General features: G+C 38.8%; 1 protein-coding gene across 9 annotated transcripts in view; it reads left to right on the top strand.

The window, feature by feature from the left end:
* The window catches only part of LOC134530073 (O-phosphoseryl-tRNA(Sec) selenium transferase), a 46,007-nt gene extending 28,201 nt beyond the window's left edge, over positions 1-17,806 (top strand). For 3 of the 9 annotated variants that reach the window (XM_063364632.1, XM_063364633.1, XM_063364634.1), the window contains exon 10: positions 8,630-17,806. In XM_063364632.1, coding sequence (XP_063220702.1) covers positions 8,630-8,928 — 299 coding nt within the window. In that variant the 3' untranslated portion in view covers positions 8,929-17,806. The remainder of the gene's footprint in view (positions 1-8,629) is intronic. The other 6 variants (XR_010074771.1, XR_010074774.1, XR_010074773.1 and 3 more) reach the window with 4 other exon arrangements.
* Positions 17,807-19,117: the final 1,311 nt, after the last annotated feature.

The raw sequence follows: 19,117 nt of genomic DNA, 5'->3' as shown, positions 1-19,117 counted from the left end.
CGGACTGTTGGCTGGCAGTGCGTGGGGGATTTGTGGGCGTACGCGTCCCGCGGGTGGCGGATACGGGATCCCAGCTCGAGAGTTGCAATCTCGCTGGGGTGACTGTGAATAACCAATAGCAGTCCGCGGACCAATGGCCGGCCTGTGGAGTCGTTATTACGGCCATCGGGGTGAAAGGTAGCCTGAATGCAGCTCGGCGCGTGGCAGAAAGCAGTTCCGTCGGCGAAGGCACCGCAGGGGAGCTCGATGTGCCCTAGATGCGAAGTGTTGACGAACTGCGGGCTGGAAATTGCGGAGCTGTGAACTGCCGCGCGCGCAACGTAACTGAACAGCATCGTAACTCTGAAGGAAGATATGGCGGCGCCTTTAAGTTGGGGCCCTGTTGGAGCCAGTGGTAGCCTGGGCGGTGCGACCTTCAACCGTCCCGGGATTTTGGAGGACAAGAGGGTCCGACTCGCAAGATACTTAATTCGCCTGAACGACTTACCCCCACCCTGGCTTGAAAGGTTGTTGGCTGTTGACTGGAAGAAGGAAGATGAAGATGGCGCTATGTCAGGCTGCCTTTCGCCCTGTACGCCTGCAGTTCGAGCCGGTTTACTGGCTCGTCTGCCCACTTCTGGTTTAACTGTGGCTGCCTGGGCAGCTGGGCTGGGCTGACGAGTGAAGTCGCCCGCCCCTGGTTAATAATAACCCAGGAGTATCCAACATTTAAATGCACCCAACTCCAGCATGGTTGATTTTTCAGCCCCTCCAACTCTTCTTACCTGGACCCTTCTTCCCTCTTGTCCAGTAGTTACCTGCTTGCTTAATGCATGTTATTTGATCCCCGCATGAACCGGCCCAGGGTTTTCCCTGTGTCTATGCAGGTTTTACCTGGGTCACATTAGCTAGCTTTTAAGCTAGGCGACCAATGGGGCGTCAGTCATGGCGCCAATCGCAGCCATGGCTGGCCAGTAAACCCCAATAAGCACACGATGCACGCGCCCTTGTTCCGCATGGTTAAAAACCCGCATGGTAGAGTGTATAGGCTTCGGCCTGAGACACACTTAGGTCCTCCCCTAACCTGGACCCTCCCCTACACACTTAGAATAATTTAGGCTAGGAAAAAAAATTGTGGCGTTTCAGGAATGATTGACGTGCCAGTTTCTTGGTACATGTACCAGTTAACAGAGTTACTGATCACGTATGAAGATAATTTCTTTTGTGTTGGTACGAAAAATATCAAGATTGAATTTTTACTATTCTAGTACATTTTTATGAGGTTCTTGTCTTTATTTTAAGTACTTACTTTGCCATGTGTTGTCTGTTTATATATTTTGTACCAGATATTGATGATACTACACTCCCACTTAGTATATAAGTAATGTAGAGTAGGTATTTTACTATCATAATAATGTAAGTCAAACATTATTTTTTAAAAATAATTTATTTAAAAAAAATGTCAATTTTTCTACCTGTGGAATAGTCAATGTTCAGTTAAGAAAACTACTTAAATAGCACCATTTTGTACCTTGAAATCCATATTTTCCCGGGGGAGGGCCCCCGGACCCCCCCCCCCCCCCCCCCCAATGTTTTGATGTGAACGGAGTTGTTGCTTCCCCTCATGTAAACCTCACGCCTCGCCACTGTCACTTTAAAAGTTGCTAAACATTTAATAGCGATAATAAATTATAAACAAATGAAGTAAAACCAACCAATGGTAATAGTTAAAATAAATTGTTTTTACATCATACAAAATATATCTACTAACATTAATTTAGCATACGCAACACTTTAAAGTATAATATATTTAAAAAGTTTTTTGTTTACATTTCCACAAATAGACCCACTAGAAAACTCACTAATTATAAAAATTATAGCCTGACATAAAAAGGTTCAAAATTATATGATGTCTTAAAAGTATCTTAAAAAGTTTACTTAAAAGATTAAATAAGTTCGTGGGTTGAGCTTATAAACCTCAAACGTTTTATTAAAAAACAAGTCTTTAAAAAGTTGTAAGAAAGTTTTAAGCCCGCTGACAGTGCATCGCGACCATTTTTATTTTCACGTTGTAGCATTGCACAATGAGTATGCCATATACATATATATATTTTTTTGTGTCATAAGAATATTAAGAATCACTTTGATATGAAAGATAATAATAATTTAATATGTAGATAAGGGTAATTGTTCAGAGCTGTTAAGAATTGTTATTAATTACTGTGGTTAAATTTCATGGAAAGCCTTAAAATACTTATTTCCTTGAGATACTTAATTATAAATTTGAGGGTTAACTCCAGTTCATAATAATTAATGTTGATATTTGATAATTAATGTCAGTAATTAATGCAGTATAGATTATAATTTTACAGGACATCATTTTTAAACAAAAGTTTTTATATGAATTTAAAATTTGTTTACTAAATTTTTAACATTGTATTTGAATTTTTTGGGTAATTTTATATTCTATTGGATATTACTAGTGTAATATTTTGAGAATAGTCTGGAAGGTACAGAAGGAAGAGCGGACAGGCGCGACACTCTGGCGCCAGAAAGCTATTTTTTCACTTTGTAAATGCGTGTTTGGGATTTACGCGTCACGTTGTACGCACAGCTGTAGCGACCGTCTGGAAGGGTCTCTGGAGGCTACCACTAGCCAGCCAATCAGGGCGAGCCCTGGCGTCAAGTGATGTGCCTGTACGAATTTCCTTATATGGTCATGTTTTGGAATTATGTACGCTGATTGGTCAGTTGGCCCACGGGGTTGCCTCCCTTGTTTTCACCTTTACAAGGGAAGGTAATCTCGTCGACCAACTCACTTGTTGTTCGATCGTCGCCGAACTCGGTCGCGTCGTCGGCAAGTCGCGAGACAAATGAAAATTTACTAAGGGACAATTTAACGCCTAGGGGCTGGGGCCACGCCGTAATTCTTTAACCTAAGTTCATTTTTTTTTTCGGACTATGTAAATAGAAATTTAGGCCCTAGGCGTCGGCATCGGCCCGACTTCGTGAGATTACGGTCCGCGATCGACGGTACCTTGAGTTAGGTAATTAACCAAGGGACATTACTAAGTTTTTTTTTCTTTGGCGAGTGACAAGACTCCTCGACCATCAACGGCAAGATGTATGGTGCTGTGGTATGTATTTGGACCTCATCTTATCAAAATTCAAAGACATCGTTAAAATTCGTATAAGAAAAGACAAAAACTGTGCAAGTAACAAAGTTTTTCTAACTAAATTCATTTGTAAAATTGTGTATTGAGGCCATGTAACAGTGAGAAAAAACATTTTTTTTAAGAAATAAACAAAGATAATTTAACAAACTCTTTTATTTCCAAATAAAGCAGAACCATAGTAATGAAAAATTCCTCAAGAACATTGTTTGTTTTGTTTTGTTACGTTTCTATGTGTGCTTAGCCGGGCAAAAACATACAACGTAACAACATGGCGCCTAACGTGGGGCTCGAATTTAGACACTGCCTGATGATAATAAAGTAAACATACGGAAAAACAGTAAAAACTTATCAAGTAAAAGCCAATCATGTCTAAATTAACTGTGGTAATACTTTTTGGAACATCGGCAAAATTATAACTTGTGAACGAATGATTCGAGAATGGATCGTGTGATCTTCGCGTCGTACTTGTAAACATCAACAAACGAAAACGAGCGTGAGAAGCCAGCATTCACCGTATAAGAACATCGCGGGACATCGTGGGAAAGGAATGCGACGAGAACTACATTTTAGAACATCGTAGAACAGCGCTTCACAGAACATCGTGGGACACGATTCCAGCAACATAGATCATCTCGGTACTTCGCAGGACAACGAGGGATGAATCGGTACTTCGCGGGACAACGAGGGATGAATCGCCGGAAACAGCAAGTCTAAATTGGACAGAAACTTACATTCTTATGGTCTAAATTTTGTATTTGTGGTTATCATTGTTTAAAGTTTTTTTTAAATGTGTTTTTAAAGGGTTGTTTACGTTTTCTGGTCATTTATAATAGTAAAACCAAAAGAAAAATGAGTACAGAAAGTCAGGATGACCTTGCGGGTTTTCCTGAAACTTCAGGAATGTCCGATCTTAATTTGAATATTGAATTAGTGCAGGAGCAGTCGGAAAACATGGAACAGCATGCATATGGTAGTCCAGTAGAGGTTATGGGGGGGTCAGACAGGTCTAATCAAATGTTAGAAAAATTAATGATAATGATGCATAACATGTCACAAGGGATGCATAACATGTTACAGGGTCAGACTGAATTCAGGTATATAATGGAACAAAAATTAGATGCCACTGAACAAAAATTAGATGCCACTGAAAAAAAATTAACCAATACATTTGAGAGCCGATTTGATGCACTTAGGAATGATCTTAATGAACAGATCTCTTCCTGTATATGCAAAGTAAATAATTGTGAAGGGTTAACACAAACAGGTGAAACAGTTCAGGAACATAGTAAAAAAATTTCGGAGTTGGTACAACATGGTGAGGGTGTACAAAACAGAATTGTCGAAAATCAAGATGATGTCACAGATCTACAGTTGAAAGTGGTTCAGGAAGTTAAGGGGAAGTTCGAAGCTAATTTTGAAGGGACATTTACAGAAAGTTCAAAGGTGGGTGGCCAGTTGGAGAATTTTAGGTATGATGTAGGTAGAGAATGTTTACAGGAAATTGAGGAAGGGCTGAGTAAGATTAAAGGGAATGGACTGGGTAACATTGGAGGTTCAATTTTGGCTGTAGATGAAGTGAACACTTTTGAAGGGACAGTGATTAAATTTTTTGGAGATGATCGAGGGGTCACTCCGATACAATTTGTAACCAAATGTGAGAAAGTAGTTAGCTATTTTAGTGGTTCAGATGAGCAACAGGTAGATTTGTTTATCACTAAATTGGATGTGGATGGTGTTACATTGCAATGGGCAATACATAAGAAGAATGAATGGAAAACATTAAAAAAAAAAAAAAAAAATGCCAGTTGTGTATGTACTTTTTTAGGATAAGTCAATGAAACAATGTGGACAATCAGCTGTGCAATGTTTTATTATTGTGTAAAGTATGTTTATGTTGATATTGTAAACAAATTAATGTCATCAAGAATTTTATCATGTTGGACTAAAGACACTTAACTATAGTGAACATTTAGCATATTTTTTAAATGACAAATGAACATGAAATTTCAATGAAATGTTTTGTAGTGTCAGTATAACCTGTTAAAGGTTATGTTTTATCTATATTCAAGTGTTAATGTGTTTTTTAGTAAAGATTGATTGGTCACTTTAATTTGGTATGGAGAATTGAAATAATTTTGTGTATGTAATTTTTCAATGTTTGGATTATAATTTTGTAAATTTGTTTTAAGGAGTTATAATCATATGAAAAGTAATGGTATGTTATTGTGTTAAAAAGATATTGCAATACTCATGGTTAGATTAATTTGTTGCAATTGTTTACACTTTGTTGATTTGTTATGGTATTTCTTTTGTATTCAATTGACACTTGTGTACTTTTTGATTTAATTTTTTATAAATTCAATCAAAAAGTAGGGGGGGTTATGTAGCATTGCACAATGAGTATGCCATATACATATATATTTTTTTTTGTGTCATAAGAATATTAAGAATTACTTTGATATGAAAGATAATAATAATTTAATATGTAGATAAGGGTAATTGTTCAGAGCTGTTAAGAATTGTTATTAATTACTGTGGTTAAATTTCATGGAAAGCCTTAAAATACTTATTTCCTTGAGATACTTAATTATAAATTTGAGGGTTAACTCTAGTTCATAATAATTAATGTTGATATTTGATAATTAATGTCAGTAATTAAAGCAGTATAGATTATAATTTTACAGGACATCATTTTTAAACAAAAGTTTTTATATGAATTTAAAATTTGTTTACTAAATTTTTAACATTGTATTTGAATTTTTTGGGTAATTTTATATTCTATTGGATATTGCTAGTGTAATATTTTGAGAATAGTCTGGAAGGTACAGAAGGAAGAGCGGACAGGCGCGACACTCTGGCGCCAGAAAGCTATTTTTCACTTTGTAAATGCGTGTTTGGGATTTACGCGTCACGTTGTACGCACAGCTGTAGCGACCGTCTGGAAGGGTCTCTGGAGGCTACCACTAGCCAGCCAATCAGGGCGAGCCCTGGCGTCAAGTGATGTGCCTGTACGAATTTCCTTATATGGTCATGTTTTGGAATTATGTACGCTGATTGGTCAGTTGGCCCACGGGGTTGCCTCCCTTGTTTTCACCTTTACAAGGGAAGGTAATCTCGTCGACCAACTCACTTGTTGTTCGATCGTCGCCGAACTCGGTCGCGTCGTCGGCAAGTCGCGAGACAAATGAAAATTTACTAAGGGACAATTTAACGCCTAGGGGCTGGGGCCACGCCGTAATTCTTTAACCTAAGTTCATTTTTTTTTTCGGACTATGTAAATAGAAATTTAGGCCCTAGGCGTCGGCATCGGCCCGACTTCGTGAGATTACGGTCCGCGATCGACGGTACCTTGAGTTAGGTAATTAACCAAGGGACATTACTAAGTTTTTTTTTCTTTGGCGAGTGACAAGACTCCTCGACCATCAACGGCAAGATGTATGGTGCTGTGGTATGTATTTGGACCTCATCTTATCAAAATTCAAAGACATCGTTAAAATTCGTATAAGAAAAGACAAAAACTGTGCAAGTAACAAAGTTTTTCTAACTAAATTCATTTGTAAAATTGTGTATTGAGGCCATGTAACAGTGAGAAAAAACATTTTTTTAAAGAAATAAACAAAGATAATTTAACAAACTCTTTTATTTCCAAATAAAGCAGAACCATAGTAATGAAAAATTCCTCAAGAACATTGTTTGTTTTGTTTTGTTACGTTTCTATGTGTGCTTAGCCGGGCAAAAACATACAACGTAACAACGTGTGCAAGGACGTATTAAAAAAAATCCACGAACTTCGATCGATTCAAAACTGACCGTGCCCATGCATTCCTCGCAAAAGCACACTTGCTGTCTTTGTCTGTTTCCAATGGCTTCCGACTCGACAACCAGGGGGTAGGGATCACACTTACTTTTCAGTTGCAAGTCCAGTCTGGAACAGCATTTGCGTGAGAAAAACTACTCACGCCCCAGGTTGCAGTAGTAGAAACAGACACAAAATCGCTCTTAAACACTTCCAAACATGGTGAATAAACTCGTCACCTTACGACGCAGCATTCTTGAAGCACTGTGATGTCACTTTGGTACGTATTACCACTTTTGAGTCCGTTACAGGCCTCACACGCAAACTGGTAGCCACGGTCATCTTTATTAAAGCAAAGTTCTTTCCATCGCATTTAACTGCAGCCACTGTCAGACTGCCTCAGTGTTGACACACACACACGCGCCTTACGTCACTCGCTCATGTAAATGTACGTATATGAATAAGAAGATATACTAATAATGTCTATGCTCACCCAAAAATGTTATATAGATGTAAATCATAACCATATACAAGTTACATAAAAATTAACTATAAAGTGAAGCTACAATAAAGAGTCTATTTCTCCAAGCTTCCAGCTCATTCTAGTCTTTTCAAAGCCATTGCCAACCTGATATATTAAGAGACAAATTTAGCATAAGTAAATAAAATTAAATGATTAACAAATTAAGTGAATAAACCAAATCATAAACATAATTAACTAAAACTAATGTGACTAAAATAATCAGAAAATAAGAGCAATAATTAATAAATAAAATACAGTGGCAAGCTCATGCCACAAAAGTCTAATGTGCATTGGTGTTTCATCCAGTTGTGTTTAAACACAAGATTTACACGTAGCACCTGATTTATTTTCAAGAGAATGATAAATAGTTAATGAAAAACAAATTTAAAAAGTATGTGCCAATTTGTATAATTGAATAAATAGCTACAACTAATAGTTTTTTATTTTTTAATACTTAAACCAGCAAACCAAATTTCAGCAGTGGGTTTACTTCATGTTTACTCATAATTTACTAGCAGAAAAATTTATGTTATAAAATACATGGTGTTGATTTCACCGCTTAGTGGAGGACTCTTTAATATGACAAATGTTGACCGATCTTTTTTTATTGAGGTTAACTGTATGCTTTAATTTATTTTTCATACTAAAGGTAGCTATACAAAGGTCACGTGTATTGTACTACCTTTAGCTCGTGGTTTGTAAAAATTAATATTTAGTTGATGCTAGTGTATTAATTGTATTTAATGTCTCGCTCACTTTTGTATCATTTTACTTAAATAAACGTTTATTATGAATCTTAACCGCAGAAATAAATGTAACTTGTAAGGCACATACGCAAGTACACATCAATTTTTTGTTCAACCTGATATAGAAAGTTTATGACAACTAATCAAAACGAGGGGTTATGTGTTGCTAATCTTAACAGTTTGTAAAAATAGTTTTTTTGCCATAATGTCATGGTAAAGAATCAGCCTAGATTCGTATGAAACTGTTAAATTTAAGTCTTGAGTAATGAGCAACCTTACTGAAATGTTTAGATTCATTTGGGATTATGTTTACAAACGGTTGATGTTGTCACTGTGAAGCACGCATGGCAGCGTGAGTGCCAGCAGCCGAGCGACGAGGAGCCGTGCTGAGTTGTGCCCGGCTGCGCAGGCTGGGGCGCGCACTGCAGCTGCTACCCCGTGCCGTACCTCACGGCGGCCGCCGCCATCGGCATGCGCAAGGCCGACGTGGATCTGTTCGTGCACCGGCTGGACAAGGCGCTGGGCAAGCTGAGGGGTCGTAGCGCCCCGCCCACCCCCACCTCCGTGGAGGAGCTGGCGGTGATGCGGCGCGCCATGCGCGGGGGCTCCGGCACGCTCAACGGCGAGGGGGGCAGCGGCAGCGAGCAGCACAGCCAGAGCAGCGCCAGCACGTCTCTGGCCAGCAGCAAGGACAGCCTGCGCAAGTGATGGCCCGCGCCGTGCCCCTCGCGCCCCCTCACCTAGTCTGTTCCCGCCGCTTCGTCAGGTGTCTTCTGCGAAAACCATGCTGCTGTTGCTCCGACACCTCCTGTGATCATCCGTTTCAAGTGAGGTGAAATCTTATTTTGAATTTTCGGAATTGTGATCAACCACTAACTTCTGATAAAATGTCATGTATGGTGTGTGTGTGTGTGTTTTGCGGCAGTTTGATCTGCGGGAAAGTTTCGTTGAGAATTTATGTATTTGTGCCGTTACGAGTGCGATGCTTTGAATTCCGTAAGAAATTATACGTAGAAGGTATTGCATTAACATTATTATAGTGTAAATTACTTCTTAGATACTAGTTCTTGAATTTTAAATTATTTTTTAAGTAGTTGTACATTCCGGCAGGCGACAGCTGTTTTGCTTACCCAAGTGTTGCACACGTGGTTTTAACTGTGTTGTGTATAGGTGTTAACAGTACATCATTAGTGCTGTTGGCAATTATTTATAATAGTTTCACCTTTCTGTTACCGAGTTACAGTTTATTAATGATCTGAATGAAGTGCATTGCTGATAGGTGTAAAAATTGTAGTTTGTTAATAGAAATACTCATTTAATATATTTGAGTGTTTTATAACTTTTGATCTCATTATAAAAATGATGCTCTGATAACAGTAAGTATAAGAAGTATGCATACACTGTAGGAATGGCACACACATAATTAATTTTTAATAAATTTCAGCATTTGAGTAAGTTCTGCTCTTCATTTCAAAACACTCAAATTTGTAGCCGTATTGACTTATGAAGAAAGGCAGCGTTGGAGTGTGTGTGTGTGTTTGGTTGTTGAGTCTCGGCATAAGACTGCCCGGACCAGCATGCAGTGCAACTGTGCGTTCCGGAACGTTCAGGAAGCCTGCGGGTATCTCGTCAAGCGCACTAACATACTCTCTCTCGCTCCATTCACATTCCGGCCAACATGGACACTGCTTTAGTTGGTTGTATCGGTGCTGCTTCCAAGCAAGTCTCGCTGAGCATTGCAAATAGAAGAAAAAAGCTTTTAAATAAAAACTACATAAGAAATTATTGTAGTTTTGTGTTCCTAAGTTTTAAACATTTCAACACTTAAAACACTTGGAAAAACACACCTGCAATAACTTTAACATTTTACGTACTTTTTCTTTCACAGCCACGTTGTTCTCTGCTAGTGCACTGCTCTGCTAGTCTTGTTTAGAAGCGACGTGGGCGACTGTGCCGGTTCACGTCTGGGACTCCAGGAGGCAGCACCGTCGACTCTCGAGGCAGCTCACACTCGGTGGTTACTGTGACTGCACAGAGTTTCAAGTGAAGAATGGCATAACTCCTAGAAAGTGTTAGAATATGTTGATTGTTAAAATATGTATTTTTGCTAGCAACAGGGCTGGATTACCTGGAGCATTGGTTTCTTTTATCAAATCATTAAAATGTTTGTTGCAGTTCAGAGTTTTTAGGAATAAATGATGTTAGGATATCTCACACACAGTCTTAATTGTGATAACGCATCATTGATGTATGTGACCTATTGCTTATACTCAAGTCCACAACCTCGTTGTTAATCTAGCTCATTTCTACAAATCATTTATTACAGTCACAGGCAGTTTAAACACGTGACTGTAAAATTTACTTGCTAATTATAAACAGTGTCATATTTTCAAAACAGGTGAAGAATGTAATATAGTTGGAGCGTTTTATAAAATAAGCAGCTTCCGGTTGGAATCCATGAAACAGATCGGTTCCAGCTTCGGAATTAATCCAGCTCTGAATTACCTTGTTTACCCTGCGTACGGATCGCACCTATAATTTGGGTCGTGAAAATCCAACATCTCCACCGTAAGGGTTACCCTCGGTTATGTGCTGCACCATGTATCTGTCTAAGTGGAGGTCCATGGATACAAGTGAAGTCTGTGTTCCATGTCTCAGCTTACAGCACTGGTGTTAACCCTGGTCTTCTTTTTGTCTGCTTTCTGTGCCACTTTACTACTGTAGGAGGGTGTGAGGCAGCATTCTTGTGCCCACTTCTCTCACCCCTTCTCCTTCCTGATTCTTTACCACCCCTCCCACTAACACACAGACAAAGGAGAAGGCTACTGTTTTTTATGCTCATGTATCCCTTCCTGGCTGTTATATTTTCTTCCCAAACAGGAAAAAAAAGGCAGTAAACTACTCTTTCTTGTCAGTTTCTTTTATAAATCTAGCACACACATTAGTCGGTGAGATATTTGTGTGGGAACTGGAGGAAAGTAAAAAAAAGTGCTTTAAAGTGCTGCTTTCAAAGCACCATTATGACTTCAGTTTTGTCACGGAATGCTGCATTTGAAAGCTGAGTAAACTCCCTCAAAAACCAATAATGTTGGGTAACAGTTGCGTCTTGAGAACCTGTCGAAATAAGACACGTGGAGATTGTGACGTGACGCAAGGGAGAACCGTCCACACCGCTACCTGGCCACACGCACTCACGGAATGCATACACACTAACTCTGGCAGGTTTACCCCAGGATTCCCCTCCAGCTGAATACTAGCTCGGCCAGTCGCGGAACATAGTGCTTTTCACACACTGCTAACATATTTCAACTAAATTATTAACTACGTGTAATGTTATATATATATTAAAAACTAACATAGGAGAGTTATTTACACACACACTCATGACACACCACTATAATTTTTTTTAAATCCAAACACTCGTTAGGATTGCACTACATTTTTAATAACTAAGAATCGGGCATAAAATGTGCTGTCCATACGCGGGTAAATACGGTGCGATAAAACCCTCATTGGTTACTCAGAGGTAAGAAATATTCTATTTATTTGTTTCAGACACATTTAATTGTGAAAAATACAGCATTGGAGGCAGTGAAATGCCGGTGTACTAGCGGGGATCGTTAGAGGCAGCCCTGTAGGGCTATGTCGGTACTACTGGAGCAAAGTGATAAGGTCTAGAGTCTACAGACTGCACCAGATGTCTGGGAGTGTTGTGCTTGCTGGTTTGAGCATTGATGATCTTATTAGAGATGTTATAAAAAATTTATATTTATGGGGGGGAAATTTAACCTAGGTTACAATTCTACATGAAGCTTTATTCAACAGTGACTTTATGATTGTGAAATATTTAGGGTTTGAAGAGTTTCTTGACAAAAGTATGTATGAATGTATGTATGTACTAACAAAAAAAATACTAATAAAGTTTAAAATTAAAATGTGAGTGAAATACAAGTATAATCATAACTAAGAGTGTCATAGATAATACACCCTGACTGCTTACTACTTATAGCAGGTGATTGCAACATGACGTTTAATGTTCATGATTCATAAAATTATAACACAATGGTTTTCTCTCGTGTGTTTGTATGAAGAAGAAAAATATTACAGTTTAATTTCAGTAGTAAATCCCAATTAACCAAACATTAATCTAAATTCATGTAATTTGTTATAAAGCACTGATTGGTACAAGTTGCGCTCCAATTACAGGTTGTGTCAGGCAGTTAGACGTATCTAAAATAAGAAATCAGTGTTATCACTGCTGCATCATGCCCTTATATGCAAATTTGAGTTGACAGTGAATTACACTTACATGTTCTTGATGTTTGTATTACCATCAGTCATAAAGGATATCGAGGAGTGGTTTACTTTAACCCTCTCTGTTTTCCTGGCAACCGTGAAACCATTCTTGTAATTTTTAATAGTTCATCATGTAATCTATAATCATTGGTATGAATGGCTAATTTTATAACCTCTAAGGTTGATGAATTCCTGAATCCTCGTGAAGGTTCTGAAATAACAGTCATGACTGCAAGCCCACTCGAGAGTGAAGCCAGTCCACAGTACAGCCTGCACTGAAGCCACGATGTGCTGGTACAGTCACGACACACATCAAATAAACCTGCTAGGAGTGATGGTTTCGACTGCAAGTCAGCGGTGGTAGCAGCGAGCTCAGAATGGCCTGCATGAAAGCCAATTAGAAGTTAGGCTCTCTCCCATTGGCGGACAGGGAGAGCCAGTGACATTTACGTTATACAGTCCTTTAGAAATCTCTATTCCAGTTTTATCCTTACTAGTTAGAATCGAGTGCTTGAAAACCATTTACATAACCATAACGTTATTCCATCCACAACCAACCATCCACGATATTCTTCCGCCCAGAATTATTTTTAAATTAATTACTGTACAAGTATATAAATTAATTACTTATTTTCTGAACTGATAACTGGTTTGGGTACCTATTTCTGATTTAATGGTTGTTTCATGAAAACATGTGATATGTAACTGATATCAAAACATGCATTGAACTAAATTCAAGTTGAGTGTCAAATATGTAATGTGTCAAAAAGGTCAGGTATTGTTATTTTATGTATGGCTAGGAAGATTGTATTGTAATACTTAATACATGACCCTTCTGTGCTTTTTGCATGTGATGGAAAAGTAATGTTTTAGTCAAATAATATCCAAGTTGAATATCCTTTTTTTTTTCAATGATTGTAGTTTTTTTCAGGGGTAGTAAGAGTAGATTAATTCATGAAGTTGATACTGAAAATACATAAGGCGGTGGTTGAAAAAGGACCTTTTCGCTTTGCATAGCTCGTAGTTGCCTGAGCCCACTTGTGTGAAGTGATTAAACTAGTTATTTCTTAGTATTAATATTTTGGGCAGCTGCCTCTACCGTGTTCGTGAAACACAAAATAAAGATATATTCATAATGTGAATGTGATGGTTTGATGAACTGTAACACAACTGTAAGTAACTGTCACTTGACGTGAAACCAAGCTAGTTTCTGCTGCACAAGTGTGTTGTGTCCTTGTGGAGAGCAGGCAGTGCGTTACGTCTAGAAGCACGCGCACAAGTGAAGTAATTGTGTTGCAATACCGTGACGACATTTACGTAAACATACATTCCATATTGTCCTGTTAGTGACAGTGAGGCCATGCGTGTCAGCTGCATTAATAATTGATATGTAGATGTTGTATACAGAGCAGGCAACAGCATGCATTTTCATGTTCACCTGGTGGCTATTGCTGTTGAGTATAAAGAGACAACCCAACTGCTTAAGTTGTTTCTAAGCTTCGCAAGCATCAGTATTTATTTAAGTCTTTTTAAAATAACTTCGTTGGTACGTTAAGTCAGTATAAAGTTGCCCGTGTGTTGGTGCATGTTGCCGTCGATGACGCGGCCTGCGCAAAGTGACGGCTCTAGCGGTCACGGTGTCGGATCGCAAGCCGTGCGGCCGGGGAGACCACTCGGCACGCGCTTGTCCGTGTGCGATCGGCGCGAGGTATCGGGTAGCGGTCCCTCGTGCCTCGTGTCTGGCAGTCAGCTGTGTAGAGTCTCACACATACACCTGGCATGACGTTTACACACTGACCATTTTTATTTGCTACTTTGTTAGTTACTAAGTTATCTTGGTGGCATTTGAAAAATACACCATAATATTAAGTTTAACCGTTTTTAAAATATATTAATTTATAGTAGTTATCATGCTTAAAAAAACAAAAAAAAATTTAAAGAATCTCATTTGGAAGCTGAAGTAAAAACTTACATGCGTACACACCTGCGAGTGTGGAGTTCACCAGCTTGTCTCGCTCACGACTCTGAGCAAAGACATGTTCCACAAGGCATTTGTAACGAGCATGAATTACATGCCCATACGCTGACGAAGCATTGCAGGCATGGACCTAGGTACCAAGATGTTGAGAGAGTGCCAAACAGGTTGACGCATTGTATTTGTATGACTTCAATGACTTCTTTGTACGACCATTTTAAATGCACTTAAATAAAATAATACATATATATTTTTTTATATTTAATTATAACTGTCTGTTATTGCCTGAGTTACAGATAGGGCATCTTAGTCATCAATTTAAACATTCATTTCCGACAGTTTAGATAGTATTAATTTTTTTCAGTCATGTTTTGTACTCTGAGTTATGGTTTTGTGTAAAACTATTGTTCTTTTTGATTATTGAAGTTTTCTATTATATGTAATTTTGTTGGCTAAATTTGTGTATTTTGATATTTTTGCAATAATTGTCAGTGTTTATGCTGGTGCAGTATGTAGGTAAATGTTTTTTATCTTTCAAGCTCAAGGGCTCGAAAATGCATTCCAGTGTCTAGTTTTGTTATTTTCTTGACTTTAACTAAAAAGCTTCAAATTATATTATATGTTGTTTTTTCTCAAAACTATACATGTTTAACGTATTATTAATGAGTTTCTGGCACACTGTGTGAAAACTAAGTTTGTATTGTTTGTGAAACGCAGGGGTTTGCGTGTTGTGCTCGAATGAAGAGGACGCTCAGGCCACGGGGACACCCACACTTGCAGATCTCTGCTCTGGTTGGCTGTCACTGCCTGCCACTCTTGTTACATGCTCGCTGGAGCCCCGGGAACGCGGCTGGAATGTGTGTGGCTGTTGGGACTCCAGAAGGGGCATGGGCAGGAAACTAACAGGTGTTCACATTTGGTGCGCGAGTGAGCTCACAGGGAATTATAAATAGTGATAATATTTCAGTGGTAGCCAAAATTTTGTTTTTTAATTATGTAGATGCTCTGTACTTTAGGTGAGTTAGTGCCGTTTTTGGTAAAGTAAGATTGTTGGCCTGCATAATGTCGAAGCCCTGTAGTGAAAGGCGGAGTGCTTGTACGAAAAGTGTCTCGAATGCTTCCGTGGAACGACGTGAATATTTACCTGTCGGTACACTCTACTGTTTGCGTGGTGTGTTAGCGTGTAGTACTATACGACATTTTAATCCTCGACATAATAAAAACAAGGAACATTATTTTTTGCAATGTGTTAAACATGAAAGCATTTATTACCATAAGCAGGAAATTTAGTTGATATTAGCATTAGTGAAAAAAATGATATGTATTTTTTTTTAAATGTTGTATTTCTGGTAGTTTTTGTTTGAAGTGCATGAACCAAGTCACCTTTCATGCTGTATTGATGAAAGTTTGCATCACTGAGGCACTAAGTCACTACATGGTATGTTTATTAATTCTCTAAAATCTGACATTTTTTATTATATTTTAGTACGAGGCTAGTTTTGACCAAAAATTAAGCTCAGAAATCTGGTTCAAGAATGTTGGATACACAGTAGTATTATTAGGAGACATTAATAAAACTATAAATATAGTTGGTTTACTTTCAACAGAACTTTTTCGAAACTGTGCCTAAAATATGGTACTTTTCAAACATTTAACATCCTTTTGCTGATTGTCACAATCGACAAAGTGGCCTGGAAATTCTATTTCACGTACTCATCATGCCAGACAGTAAAACATGTTTTTTTAATGGTTCATGAATGGTGTTCCTTCCTGCCAAGCGGCAGTTACATCCGAGACCGGCCGGCAGCAGACACCGGTGGCTGTCACTCGTAGCCCTGACAGTCCCGTCCCGTCGGACACACCTCTCTCTGCACCAGGGTTCCTGTCGCAAGTACAGTCCACGTGCCTTCATGACAGTCACGTGTAGTTACAATAGTTGCCGTTGCTTGCCAGCTAACTCGCATCCTTGTTTCTTACACCTGTGTATGAACGCATGGACCTTTATTATACCCTGGCTCCAAGAGCTGACATCTAATAAACTGAAATGAGTCACTGTGGTTGACTTGACAGTTCTTTGGTTAAAAATGTTCACGATGTTCCTGTGACATTCCATCACTCTTGCTTCTTCTGCGACTCGATTGAGGTTCTGCGTTTGTGTTGCTTGTGCATCAGTCGGTCTCGTCATAAACATCTTTCATCTACTGTCGGAGAATGCTCCATGTGAGCTGTAGAAATATTAAGATAAAATGAATAATCAGTGGCTATGATGTTAATACAGCTATTTACTTTGGTTGGATTGGTTCGACTTCAGTCGTAATCGTGAGCAGGAATTTATTTTATAGTTGATTTTAGGAGTGTTGGTCAGGGCGGAAGTACAGTGGTGGTATCACTGCGTCGAGCCAATCACTCGGCCGTGCTCTGCGTCGTGGTTGCTGCAGCTTCGTCGCACGCACACGCCGCGTGGTGTTCGGGACTCCGTGTGGCGGAGCTGCATGTCAGCTTCAGTTTTCTTGATCACGTGCTTATGAGTGTCGAGTACAGCAAGTACATGCCAGAAAATTATTTGTGAAAGATGGTTTGTTAAATGCCTTAAATTTACATAACTGTCATATTTGGATGTGTCGTGTACAAGACGGTGTGTTGTGAATCGTTTTATGTGTATCGCACATTCTGGTCAGTGTTTCAGAGGGTTAGTTTGTACACCATTCTGTATAGTAAATTTTTTTATTATGTACTCTTGTACAGTTTCTTTTAGAATATACATTTTTCTTAAAAAGTTGCAAATTTTATAATGATTTTACATGTGTACCTACTTTATGCAGAAGCTAAGTTTGTAAATAAATGGATTACGAGTACTATAAAGTTGCAGGTTGTATGTTATGAAGTGTTTTAAAACCCAGCTTTAATCTTGTATGAGAAATAAGGAACTCTTACAATAGAACTATGAAACTTGTAAATCTGACTGAAATAAACAGTAAATGTTCATTCTTGTGGTTATTACTGGTTTCCCTGACTTTCATAGTAAATTATATATAAAATCAAATACACATACTCAAGTAGAATAAAGAAGTCATGTGTAATCATGAATCCATTGATGTTAGCAAGGTAAAATAAAATTTTGTGTAAAGGTCAATTCATAATGTGTTAATAGTGTACAAGTAAGAATTGTGTGCATTTCTTCTTGATGCTTGTTTACCATAGCAGTCTCTACATTTGTTATTCATAGTGAAAAGGAAATGTATTCCTAGCAATGTTAGAACACACAGTTGAAGAGTTGAGGCTAAATGTAAACCTTGAGCGTGGGCGACGCCCACTGCGTGTGCTGGTGACCACACCGCCTGGACTCGGCCTGCTCCCTGGACGCAGGAGGCTGCGCGGTCAGTACCGGCCCCGTCTGTAGCTCGTCAGATGTCAGTTTACATCGTAATGTCGTACTGAATGGCAAGCTAACATGTCGTTTTGCTGTTTTGTTACAGAACGTGAATTATTACCGGTTGTTTGCATCAGGTGCAGTTCCGTGACAAAATTTATACACTGGGAGTACTTGCGTATCTAATCCGTGTTTGACCCGGGTTGAATTTGCGAGGGGTGCGTTCCACCAGTGGGAGCCAGTACTGACGAGTCGAGGCCGGGCTTAGTGGCCTCCGGTCGGTACGACGTCAGTATGGTACAAACGGATTTTAATAGGTCTTATATATGTTGTGGAGGGTGGCCCCCAGAGTACTAAGCTAAAAGGGTTTTGTCCAATACGCCTTAGTTTTCGCGAAAATGGCGGTTAAAGTTTTATACGAACCTTTTACACCGGTACATTTTCCGTCGCGCCAGGCTAGCCTAGTTGGTAAGGCTATGCCCAGCAGCCGGCAGGTTAGGGTTCGCTTCCTGCTCATAGAAATTTATTTTTTGATTATTTCATAATTTTATAATAATTCTTATTTTAACGCTAGAGACGATGTATGAAATTCGTACTAGAAGTGTATTAAAATCACATTGAATAGCATTACATATAACAATGAGTGAATGATGTGTTATAGTTCATTACTTCCTGACCATTTATTTTTCCCTTTAACAGATTAAAATCCCATTAGGACTCGCCTACCGCAACTACAGCATAAGAGCGATTATTAAAAGAAAGGTTGGGAACGGCAAAATCAGGTAGCAATCGTTCCCAAGTATGATTGAAAAAAATACATCACGCAAACATAAAATATTTTTTGACTATTCATTTCAGCGTTAAAATAAGAATTATTATAAAATTATGTAATAATTAAAAAATAAATTTTCTATGAGCAGGAAGCGAACCCTGACAGGCCTAGGCAACAGCCTTACCAACTAGGCTAGGCTGGCTCGCCTGGCGCGACGGAAAATGTACCGGTGTAAAAGGTTCGTATAAAACTTTAACCGCCATTTTCGCGAAAACTAAGGCGTATTGGACAAAAACCTTTTAGCTTAGTAGGTACTCTGAATGCCTCCCTCCACAACATATATAAGACCCATTAAAATCCGTTTGTACCATACTTGGTGGTCCCCTTGTCAGATAAGTACACTTGAAAAAGTTTTTAAACACAATTTCTAGCACTAATATTCACAGTAAAAAAAAATATTTCAATGATATGGCATAGTATTCAT

The sequence above is a fragment of the Bacillus rossius genome, chromosome 3 (assembly GCF_032445375.1).
Source record: "Bacillus rossius redtenbacheri isolate Brsri chromosome 3, Brsri_v3, whole genome shotgun sequence".
NCBI classification, from domain to species: domain Eukaryota; kingdom Metazoa; phylum Arthropoda; class Insecta; order Phasmatodea; family Bacillidae; genus Bacillus; species Bacillus rossius.
Note: the sequence above shows the minus strand (reverse complement) of the source record. Positions and strands in the feature narration are given on the sequence as shown.